We start from the raw sequence: 12,130 nt of genomic DNA, 5'->3' as shown, positions 1-12,130 counted from the left end.
AATGGTAAGGCATTGAATTTTGGAGCAAAATTAATAAAAACAACTCTTAATTACTAGAATTTTAATATATCTTATTCACTTAATTCTTATAACAACCTTGTGATGTGGATGGTCTTGTCTTCATCTTTCAGTTGAAGGAAACTGAGGCTAAGAAGAAATTATATGACTTCCTCTAGATCATACAACCAGGAATGATTGGAGCCAGGATTTAAATCTGAAGTTTCAGATCTTAACTCTGAGTTTCCTTTTCTCTCTGCTCTGCTGGGACACACCATCAGAAGGAATGTGTTCAGTTGTGGGTCTCTGAGCTGTGGCAAATGTTTAAAGTTGTTTTGTTGAAGCTGCTTTCTAACATGTTGACTCTAGAAGAGTCAATATTACGAAGGAACGAGATTTTTAATAACCTCTTTGGAAACAGAGAGCATCTTATTCATCTTAGAATTCCCCAGTGCCTGGTCCAAAATTGATCCTCTATTAATGAACGAATTAAGTGAATAAATAAGTAAATAGATAACATTCTTTTAAACTCTCTCGTGGGAAGTAAGCTTTCTTGTGAAATAGATTAATATATGATCCCTCTGAGTATAAGAAGAACCCAAGTGAATGATGTGTAAGTTGTTTTCTGACTCTGCCATTGGAGTAGTTGTGGAGGAGGAATTGAGACAGGTATTCTCTGGAGTCTCAAGTTTCATGCAGATAAGACAGCTTACCATCTCTATCTGCCTTGAGAAAGAGTACACTGCTTCTTTGCTTATGTTACAAACTTTCCAGAACCATTTTATATCAAAAAATATGCTTTCATAATGTCAGCCATCTGTAAATGGAGCAGGCATCTTCTACCATATTCACAGTTATACTTCTGCTAAGAGACTTGTTGACTGGGCTCAGGAAGGAGGGATCAAAATGTTGTTGGTGGGATGGACCAGATAACCGCTAAGATAATCTGTCCCTGAACTTTGGGAGATTCTAGAATTCATTCAGATGGTTGAAGACAAGGATGCAGCTAATGCGGTCTGTCTGTTGTCCACAGGTCTGAGGCGCAATTACAGATGTACCATCTGCAGTGTCTCTCTAAACTCAATAGAACAGTATCACGCCCACCTGAAAGGATCTAAACATCAGACCAAGTAGGTACTTCCATACTTTCACTCTTTAGTGTTTTTGTTTGTGGTTTTTAGATGATGGTTAAAGGCTAACCATTTTAATTGTTTCTGCATTTAAACTGCATCTCTTTATCTCCAAAGTTCCCTTCATAGTGTTTCTGCAGAAGCCTCCCAAGTCTGCTTAGTGCTATTTGAAGAATGGCTTTTTCTCCTTTGGGGGCACAAATAATGATAGGCTTTCTTCTTTCATTTTCAAGGACAGTTCACCACATTTTTTATAAACTTCAGGAAACATTTATATCTATTCTAAGGGTTTTTAAATAAACAATGTTATCTCTATTTGAAGGATGTGCCAGACTTTGGTGTTATGTCAAATTCCATGAATGTCTTCTACCACTTTCCATTTCTAGATGAATGTTGTTAATTAGTATAGAAACTTAGCAAATCTTATGCTAAGTATTTCCAATTAAATGGAAGCTTATTTCATTATTTTAAAAGAAAGTCTCCTGATTTTAAACCTAAAAAGGCTAATCAGGCATAATTTCACCTATATTTATACTTTGCATCTCTTTAAAAGTGAATGGTGTTAGCTTTGAGAGCACTTTTAAAGTAGCTGCTAGGACTGCTAATAAAGTCTAACAAAATAGAAAAAATACACAAGGAATATCTCAAAAGTATATAATTTTCCTGAGTGTAATTGTTTTCATTTCTCTCCTATTTATCAGCAGAATCATTTAACAGATTTGACTGTACCAAGGCTTCATAAATAATAAATGATGTATTTTACAAACATTTATTGAGCTCCACTACGTGTCAGACTCTGAGGTGTGCAATGGGAAATAAAAGATGAATTGACCCAGGCCTGCCTCTTGTGGAGCTGTCTGCCAGGCGGGGGTGGGGAAGGGGGACAGCCACGTAAACACATAGATTCTTCTCTAATACCACGTGGACACCTCGAGCTTAGAGTACTAGGGAGAGAGCAACCAGGGCAAGTTTATAGGGGTGTTGGTGCAGAAGTTGACAGATAAGGTTGAAGTCATGGTCTGATGCTGCTCAGCATCAGAACCCTGGTGCCTAGCACAGCACTTCATGCCTATTAAGGGGTTCATAAACATTTTTGATGGAATGAATGTGTGATTTTAAAGTACAAGTAACAATTTTTCATGCAGGCATGTGAGGAAGGTGCATTCCAGGCAAGGAAATTTCTTTGCAAGGATATTTTAAAGACACAGGTCACAGGGGGTCTGATGTAGGTGAGGAAATGTAAGCCTAGATTTGGTTACTGATTCTCAGTCTCTTCATCCATGTTGTGCTGCCTCGTGAGTCAAAGCCACTTGCATGACTCACTTTACTCTGATCCACCCTAGAGTACTTTTATCAAGGGAATTCTGCAAAAAATTTTTTTCTCTGATTTGTTATAGAGTACCTAGAGTGCTTGTATTGATTATTGAACACTACTGTCCCCTCCTCCTCCAAATAGTCTATTCATCATCTCTCCAACTTTGTAAGAGGCACCATATACAATCTAATTAACATGCATTGAATCTACACACCAGGACATTGCAAGTAGCTGCAACAATAAATGGTAATCTTTTAGAGTCATGTACTTATTACTCTTAATATAGATAATAATAATATATTATCATATAACATATTATATATTTGTAATGTAAAAAGGTAGACAGTGATTTTGAGTGTCATAAATCATGTAAATAACTAATGCAGACAGTATCTTCCACTTTGGGAAAATTTCTGTCTATGAAATGTGCTATGTGCACATATAAAACTTTACTTGCCAGAATATGTGCCAGCCATTTTCACACCTATTATCTCATTTAATCCGCTTAACTACCTTGAGATAAATAAATTGACCCATTGTTTTCTATGAGAGCACTAAGGATCAGAGAGACAAAGCAACTTACCCAACAGCACCTTGCCAACAAATGGCAGATCCGGGGCTGAATCTCGCAGTGTGACTCATGCTTCTGCTTCTTTCATTTCAGTTAGTTACCACACAGGCCTGGGATGAAAGACTGCCAACAGAGAGTACTATGATGAATTTTTAGTACTTCCCTGGTGGGATTTAATAATTATATGTGACTTCAGAAGGGTACTTCTCCTACTGTGCAATCTTCTTTCCAATAAACACATTTTTTTTCTACCTCAAGCACAAGGCTGCTCTCCCTCTGAAGAGTGAAATGAGGGAAATATGAAGAAAATAATTGTCATAGCCTTGTCCCACATGCTTCTTTCATCTGCCCTCATACCTAGTTTGGATTTTGTGTGTGTGTGTCCTTGTTTATGAGCTACATCATTCCATAATTTTTTTTGTAACATTCTTGTCCAATTTAGTATCAAAATATATGCTGGCAGCCTTAAACAAGTTGAGAGGTCTCTCTATTTCTGATGCCTAAATGAGTTTGAGGTAAATTGCTATTATTCCTTAAGTATTAGGAAGAACTAACTGATGTAGCCATCTGGACCTGGAGTTTATCATATGGGAATATCTTTACTAGAATTTTAATTTCTTTAATAGAGCACTGTTCATATTTTCTATTTATTCTTAGATCAGTTTGAATATGTTGTTTTTCAATGAGTTTGCCCATTTATCTAAATTTTAAAGTGTCTTGATATATAGTTGTTCATGATATGCTCTAATTTTATTTTTGTCTGGAAGATGTTTTTCATTCCTGACATTGTTTATGTGTGCCCCTTCCTTTTCTTGTCTATTGATCAATTTCGTTAGAAATATTTCAATATTTATTTGCTTTTGTTGAGTGAGTGTTGGGTTTGGTGATTTTCTCTATGTACAGTTACTTTCTACCATTTTAAAATTATCTTCATCCTACTCCCTTTGGATTTAATTTGCATTTCCCCCTTAGCTTGTTAACATCAAAGTATAGGTTATTAATTTTTCAGTGTTTCTGTTTTTCTAATATATTCATTTAAGGCTCTCAATGTGCCACTACAAATTGCTTTTGCTATATTTTGCAAGTCATCTTTTTTTTTATATTCCAGCAGTTTTAATATGTGGTATTTTCATCATTATTTATTTATTAAATAGAGGCCTGGTGCACAAAATTGGGGGGTGTCCCTCAGCCCAGCCTGCACCCTCTCCAATCTGGGACCCCTTGGGGGATGTCCAACTGCCGGTTTAGGCCCCATCTGCAGGGATCGGGCCTAAACTGGCAGTCGGACATCCCTCTCACAATCTGGGACTGCTGGCTCCTAGCCACTCACCTGCCTGCCTGCCTGATTGCCTCTAACCACTCTGCCTGCCAGCCTGATAGCCCCCTAACTACTCCCCTGCTGGCCTGATTGACACCTAACTGCTCTCCTGCCAGCATGATGGACACCTAACTGCTCCCCTGCTGGCCCAATCACTCCCAAATGCCCTCCCCTGCAGGCCTGGTCCCCCCCAACTGCCCTCTCCTACCAGCCCAATCACCCCCACTGCCCTCCCCTGCAGGCCTGGTCACCCCCAACTGCCCTCCCTTGCTGGCCATCTTGTGACAACGTGGGGGTGGCCATCTTGTGGTGGCCATCTTGTGATGACGTGGGGGCAGCCATCTTGTGATGTGAGGGCATGAGGGTCAATTTGCATATTACCTCTTTATTATATAGGATTCTTACTGTGATTTCTCTTTTACTCATGGTTAACTTAGAATATTGGGATATTTTTATATTTACATTTTTGTGCTGATTCTACTATGATTAAAGGACATTCTCTAAATGAATTCAATCCTTTGAAATTTGTGTAGACCTGCTCTGTGCTCCTGGCATATGGTCAATTTTGGTAATATCCTATATTCATTTTTTTAAAAGTGTCTTTTTCAATAATTAGGTAAATGGCTCTATATATCAATTACATTAAGTTTCTCAATATTGCTCCAATTTCCTATGCCCTTACTGATTTTTTATCTGTGTGATATCCTAAAAAACAGAGGCAGTTAAAATATTCTAACCATAAATATGGATTTGCCTAAGTGACCTCTTAATTCTATTTAAAATATATATTAAAGGTATGTTATTAGATGCTTATAAATATAGGATGTTTTTATGTATTCCTGTTAAATTGGCACTTTTTTTCACCATGAAATGGCCTTCTTTCTTACTAGCAATACTTTCCTTAATGTATACCAACATCAGCTATACCAACTCTTCAAAGCTTCCACAATGTTTTCTTTAAACTTTATCCAGCTTTTATTTTGTTCTCAGGTGAAAGGTTAACATTATACCAATTACGCTATTAGGGCTGAAAATGGAAATCAGCCACTGAAATGGTTCCTAACTATTCTAATCTGACCAATTAAAACAACATAAGTATTAAGATGTCAGCAATGTTCAATGTCGTATATTTATATTTTTACTAATAATTTCCAGTAAAAGTGTTGAGATGAGTAAATATTATTAAAACATGTAGTGCAAAGAGCACTGACTTTTAAGTCAGTAGATTTTATTCTAGTATAACTTTGCCACTGAGTGATCTTGGGCACTGACAAACCTTCTTTAAGTCTCAGTTCCCTTATAGATAAGTGAATAGTGATGACAAGAACAGGGCAAATGTGTATCCACTTTCCATGCCTTCCTCATGATCCTAGTACTCTTTCCTTCTCATCATGAATTCAGTCTTAACATTCTTAAAACAACTCCCCAATTAGCTTTAACCATTTTATTAGAACTATAATGTGTCCCAATAAATTATGTCCACCCAGAACCTCAGAATGTGATGTTATTTGTAAATAGGGTCTTTGCAGATATAAATAGTTAAAAATATCAAGATGGAATTATTCTGGATTTATTGTGGGCCCTAAATCCAATGCCTGGTGTCTTTATGAGAGAAAGGAAAGGGAGAATGGGACACACAGAGAAGAAGGCCATGTGAAGATGTAGGTAGAGATTGGTGTTATGTTTTCACAAACCAAGAACACCAGGAACCAGCAGGGTCTGGAAGAGGCAATGATTGATTTTCCTCTGGAGCTTTTTGAGGATGTGCCCTGCTGGCACCTTGATTTCAGCCTTCTGTTCTCTAGAATTGTGAGAGGATACATTCCTGGTTTTTGAAAAAATGTTTTTATATTGATTTTTAGAGAGGGAGGAAGGGAGATGGAGAGAAACATTGATTGGCTGCCTTTTGCATGCCCACTACTGGGGATCCATCCTGCAACCTGGGCATGTGACCTGATTGGGAATCCTCTTGGTGCATGGAACAATACTCAACTGAGCCACACAGGCTGGTACATTTCTATTGTTTTAAGCTATGCAGTTTATGGTCTTTTTTTAGAGCAGCCTGAGGAAAGTATTACAGTGTAAAACCTACTTGACTTATTCCACAAGTATCCCTTTAGGCAACTTCTTATCATGCCTATCCCAATGACAACAATTGTGATGATGCTGATGAAGAAGATGGTGATGGTGGTAATGGTGCCACCACTGAGCTGCATGGGGTGGAACTTCTGTTTGAGTGGAATACAGGAACACATTAAAATGCTTTGAAAGTGATGTCATATCTAGTATGTGCTCTTTACTGGTAGCAATGATGATTTTTTTTTCTTTTGTTGGCAAATGTCATAAACAGGAAAATGGCAGTCAAATTTTGCTCCATTGTTAAAGAGAAATATTAAGTAGCTAATGAGACTAAGAGTTTAGAAATGCAAATGATCACACTGACATCTAAAGCAATTGCCTATTAGTAGATTCTTCAGTGTTTCCAGGGGAGCTAGTCTGTCAATTAGTACAAATGATTAAAATGAAATTTAAAGGCAGATGAGTACAAACCATAGACTAATGACCATTTCCCACGTAATGTACTTAAATTTGAGATTAGGGAACACTTCAAGCCTTAGGACAGTATATTACCTAGAATAAAGGATATAAAAGTTGTCATTACTTACTTTGATGCTTCAGTTGGTTGAGAATGACACACAAGTGTCTAAGAGAATTAATCAGACTGATCAGAACTTAGCAGCAATTTCTAAATTTGCTTTTTCCTTTGATGGGAAGCCTTAAATGGTATCCATTGCTTTTTGCAGATTTTTCTCTTCAACTTGGTGAATCCTAGACAAAGCCTTTATATTATTCAGTTTCCTATTATGTTCATTTATTTGTGAAGTAATTGAATGAATGTTTAGACTAATTTTCAGGTCTAGAATATATTTGCTTTAAATATTTTGGAATTCCGTTCCTTCGTTCAGAATAGTAGTTATCGGAGGGGTACACAGTAATAATTGAGATAGTTTTGCGAGATATGCCAACCATTAAGAACCTTCTGTACTTAGGATAAATAAGTTACTTAAAACCCCAAGAAACAAGAAAAACAACAACAATGAATCAATGAAAATACTTCAAAGGCTGAAAATATAGATGTTCTTTGTGAAATTTTCAATGTGGTTTACTGGCACGAAAGGAAAATTTTCATAACCAAAGGGTTTGGAATTTTGATACTGTGCTATATTTTTTTTTTTCATGAGAAAGTTTTCTTTTCTGAAAAGTATAAAAGTTCAGTAAAGTTTTGAGATGAGCAGGACATAAGAGAGTATTGAAAATAGAGCTGTCCTTTCCCAAAGTATGTCAGGTTATTTCTCTTTAAATGATAATAATATGTAAGCTGCTTGGAAAGGTTTGGAATCAAGAGCAAAATCTAGAATCCAAGGAAACTGCTTTGCTTGTCTCATTTTATGATTCTAGCTGTGCAAAATAGCTCTTCTAGAAAGCAGAGACCATGGAGTGTCACCAAATCTTTCTAGCCCAGGGCACTCTTAGACACTGTAAATAAGGTGCCTATAGCAGCATAGAGATGAGAATGTGGCAAAGCCTGTGGGTCAAAGGGTGTTCTTTTTTTTAGCCCTGTTTTTAATAGAACATTCTAGTCTACTATTGTCAAGAGCCCTCCCTTTTGGTGAAAGGCCTCTGATGAAACAGTGTCCAACTTCTCAAATGAAAGAGCCAGTGGCCTTTAGGGAGAAGAATTCCAGAGAAGACAGAAAAAAACAACAAAACAAACCTATATATCTCTCTATATATAGCACTAATGCACAGGCAATTCTAACAGCTCTATTTTTCCCAAAGTCTCACTTGCATGCTTTTTCTATATATGCCATACCTAGGGATACATTATAATTACAGTATGTGAATAAATTAGGCCTTTGGCAGGCTTGGAAAGAACTAAATGGGAAGCACCTTCATTCTGTCATATTATTTCTAGAATTACTGATGACATCTAATATTCCTTAGCTCACTCATTTTCTACCCTCCTCCTTCTTGGGGGACTTGTAATCATTATTTTGTCTTGCTTGAAATTTGTATGAGTCATGGCTGTCTCCAGAGTGGTTCTGAGCTGATAATTTAATGTCCCAGATTTAACTGTAGGCCCATTGAAACCTCTCAGTTCTTAGTCATTAGGACCAATCACCAACCTGACTTGGTGCTGAAAAGTGCATCCAGAAAGAGAAAAGAACTGGAAGGAGGATGGTGGAGCCCAATAGGCCTGGCTGAGAGTCAGACAACCAGAGCTCCAGTGTCAGTCCTGCTTCTCACACCCTGTGTGGCTTTTAACCACTTTAAAACATTATTTGAAAATCCACCTATTGAAATGCAATATACATACAATAAAATCCACAGGTTTCAGGTATATAATGTGTTGGGTTTTGACAGTTTATACACCATGTAGCTACCAGCACAATTAAAATAGAGAACATTTTCACAACCATTAAAAGTTCCCTTGAGCCCCTTTGCAGTCAATCCCCCATCCCAGGCAAACAGTTTCTGATTTCTGTCACCATAGCTTAATTTTGCCTGTATCGAACTTAATACAATAATACAGTATGAATTCTTCTCCTTCTGCATTCTTTTTCTCAACATAATGTGTTTGGGATTCATTCACATTGTGGCATGTATCAGTTCTTCCTTTCCCCTCACTGAGCTTCAACATCTTCATTTGACAGGGAGTTGGAATATGGAGTAGTCAAGTCTTATCAATTCTAACATTCGCTTATGTTATGACTTTGATGTTTAGCTTCCTTAACTGTTTTATATTTTTCAGCTGGCAGAAGACTGACTGTGAAATATTTCTTTAGTGTTTACTTCTCTATTGCTGGGTGACCCAGTTCTTTTCGACCCTTTTAACACTTAGGTTCTATAAGAGGAGAGAGGTCCTGGAGGCCTTTTATTCTGTCCTTAAAAAAAAGACCAGGGACTTTCCAAATGCTTAATACTTGGGGCAAGAGGGGTAAAACTGATTGTATAAGCAGGAAGTAGAGAAAAAAGCTTACTCTAACTTTATTGCATGTTGTGAATACAGATCACAAACTCTGGTGTCTTCTCAGGCCAACAGGGATAAGAGGTAGTTAGCAAGGTTCTAGAGGAGACTTGACCCTCACCTGAATAGGCCAGGCTTCTGCACTTGTACTTATTCTGGGTCTGCTATAATCTCTTCTCACACATTTCACCAAGGTTCACTAGAAATTAGAGTATGCTTATTTGTAAACTATATTTAGCTGCCATTGACTTTTACTCCAACCAAACTTTAGTAGAATATTAATCTCTTAAAAATCATCATGGAACATGGACTGCCAAGGAATCTATCTACCTATATATATATATATGTGTATATATGTATATGTGTCTCTATATATATATATATATATATATATATATATATATATATATATATATATATATAAAAGTCCAGTGACCAGTATAGTAGAACAACCAGAATGACTGGAACAAATGGTGGCTATGAGGCGCACTGAGGCAGCCAACCAACCTGATCTGAACCCCAATCAGCCCCCAACACCCTGATCAGGGGTGGGGCTGGCCAGCCAACTACCCACTGCCCCTCCTCCACGCTGGCCATGCCCCTGATTGCCCCCACCCCAATCAGGGGTGGGGCCAGCTAGACAACCTCTCAGGCCCCTCCTACCCACTGGCCTGGCCCGATGTGCCCCCACTGGGGTGGGCCAGCTGGCCCCCACCCGTGCACAAATTTGTGCACCGGGCCTCTAGTTGAATTAAATAAAGGAAGGACCTCGCTTCATATAGGTCAATTTTGTTGGGAAAGTAGGGGGAGGAGATATGATGGGAATGAAAACATGCCCTTAGCTGTGTTACTCAATCCAGCTCTCTACCACCTCTTTTGGGGGTAGGGGAGAGGATTGAGTGGGTCCATTTTAGCTGGGATTGTCATAATGTGGGTGTGGTAGTTGTGTGAGTGCACAAATCAGCCCATATGATGCAGTCCCAGAGCCAAAGTCTATTGAGCATCTTTTATGTATAGAGCATTAAAACAGGCCTTGGGGACCTAGCCAGTTTTGCTCAGTGGTTAAAGCATTGGCCTGCAAACTGAAGGGTCACGGGTTTGATTCAGATCAAGGGCACATACCTTGTTTGCTGGTACCTTGGTTACAGGCTCAATCCCTGGTCCCAGTCCTGGCACATGCAGGAGGTAAACAATCACTGTGTCTCTTTCACATCAATGTTTCTCTGTCTGTCTATCCCCCTTCCTTCCACTCTCTCTAAAAAATAAAAAAATCAATGCGTAAAATATCCTTGGGTGAGAATTAACAAAACAAAACAAAAAGCACACCTAGAAAAAAAAAAAAAGATAGGCCTTGGGGACAACAGAAGGCGATACAAAGATAAGTATAGCTCTCAACAAGTTTATAATCCAGTTGAGGATTTACAAGTAGTCAAGTAATTATAGTTAAAATCAGCATGGGATATGGTAAGAATAAGAGGTATAAAATGCCGCTGGAATTCAGAGGAAGAAGAAATTGCATCTGGTTGGCCCATCAGGAGAGGTTAGTGAGGATTGAGTGCAGTAAAGTGGTTTTGAAATGAAACCATTAGGGTTCAATCATGGCTCTATCTTCTAACTGTGTGACCTTGAACATGCTACTGAAAGACTTCTCTGTGGCTTAGTCTTCATATTAGTAAAGTATAACAGATTATAAAAATGCTTACCAAAACTGACTATGGTGAGGATTGAGTTTTAAGACCAACAAATGCATTAAACTGCTTAGACAGTACTGGACATGAAGTTTTTCCTCATTAAGTGTTAATTATCATTCTTTATTAATGAAATTAAACTTGAAGTGGGCCTGGAGGAATGGTTAGATGACTGTTGAGGTAACAATACTTCTGCTGTCCCACTAGTTCTTCTATAGGATTTCCCCAGAATTTTTCATAACAAACTCTAGTTTCTTGTCCAAAGTTTGGGCTTCTGGACTCTCACAAACTTCAGGCCTTCTCAGGGTTTAGAACCCAAAATTTTATTAACCAGCAGTGGGATATAAAGACAAGCCTCCAAAGACTATCCTCATTCTGCTCCAAGTCCTTTTATTATGCAACAGCTTCAAGCTTGATATTCAGTCTTGCAATGCCAGAAAGAACACTTTCTGAATGCTCCCAATTACATATGGTCTTTACACCCTGATTCCTATCCAGGCTTCTCACTTTATCTAGCTCTCTGATTACCGGTTGTATTTTGTCATTCACCTGTAGTTAGCACATTACTCTCCAAAGACCATGATTTATGAACCTTGAAAAATAAATAAAATAAAATAAACTATGCTGCTGATTGACTTTCCTAAAATCATTCTCCCAATATTTTTTGCAAATCCCTGGATAGAATTGCTTAACCAATCTGATTACATGGTCATTTTTCTTCCCCATTTGCATTTTTCACTTTACCATTTTAAAAGCATGTGTATCCTTTTTACTCAGACATCTATATACTTCTGCTCATACCAGAGTCAGGCTAATCTCAATATTAACTAATTAAATCTAACTTTGAGTCACAACATTTGATAAATGCTCAACTTTAATTGGAAGGGTTTTCTCAAAAATAAATGCTCTCCATGGATAAGGATAACACCTCTTTAAATGTTAATCACTGTTATTTCAGTTATAACAACTATAAACATTTTGAAGATTTGTTTTTATTTTCTTCTTTGCACTAATATTATTGAGACCATTCTATATTGTGTTAAGACTAGCCAGATGGAACCAGAATCTGGACCTCAGTCAGA

At 37.7% G+C, this 12,130-nt stretch overlaps 1 protein-coding gene across 1 annotated transcript in view; it reads left to right on the top strand.

Moving 5' to 3' along the window:
• The window catches only part of ZMAT4 (zinc finger matrin-type 4), a gene marked incomplete at both ends in the record, with an annotated part of 210,295 nt that extends 209,164 nt beyond the window's left edge, over positions 1-1,131 (top strand). The window contains one exon of the mRNA XM_079779624.1: positions 1,031-1,131. Within this exon, the coding sequence (XP_079635750.1) occupies positions 1,031-1,131 (101 nt within the window). The remainder of the gene's footprint in view (positions 1-1,030) is intronic.
• Positions 1,132-12,130: the final 10,999 nt, after the last annotated feature.

Source organism: Cnephaeus nilssonii (genome assembly GCF_951640355.1).
Source record: "Cnephaeus nilssonii genome assembly, chromosome: 8".
NCBI classification, from domain to species: Eukaryota; Metazoa; Chordata; class Mammalia; order Chiroptera; family Vespertilionidae; genus Cnephaeus; species Cnephaeus nilssonii.
Note: the sequence above shows the minus strand (reverse complement) of the source record. Positions and strands in the feature narration are given on the sequence as shown.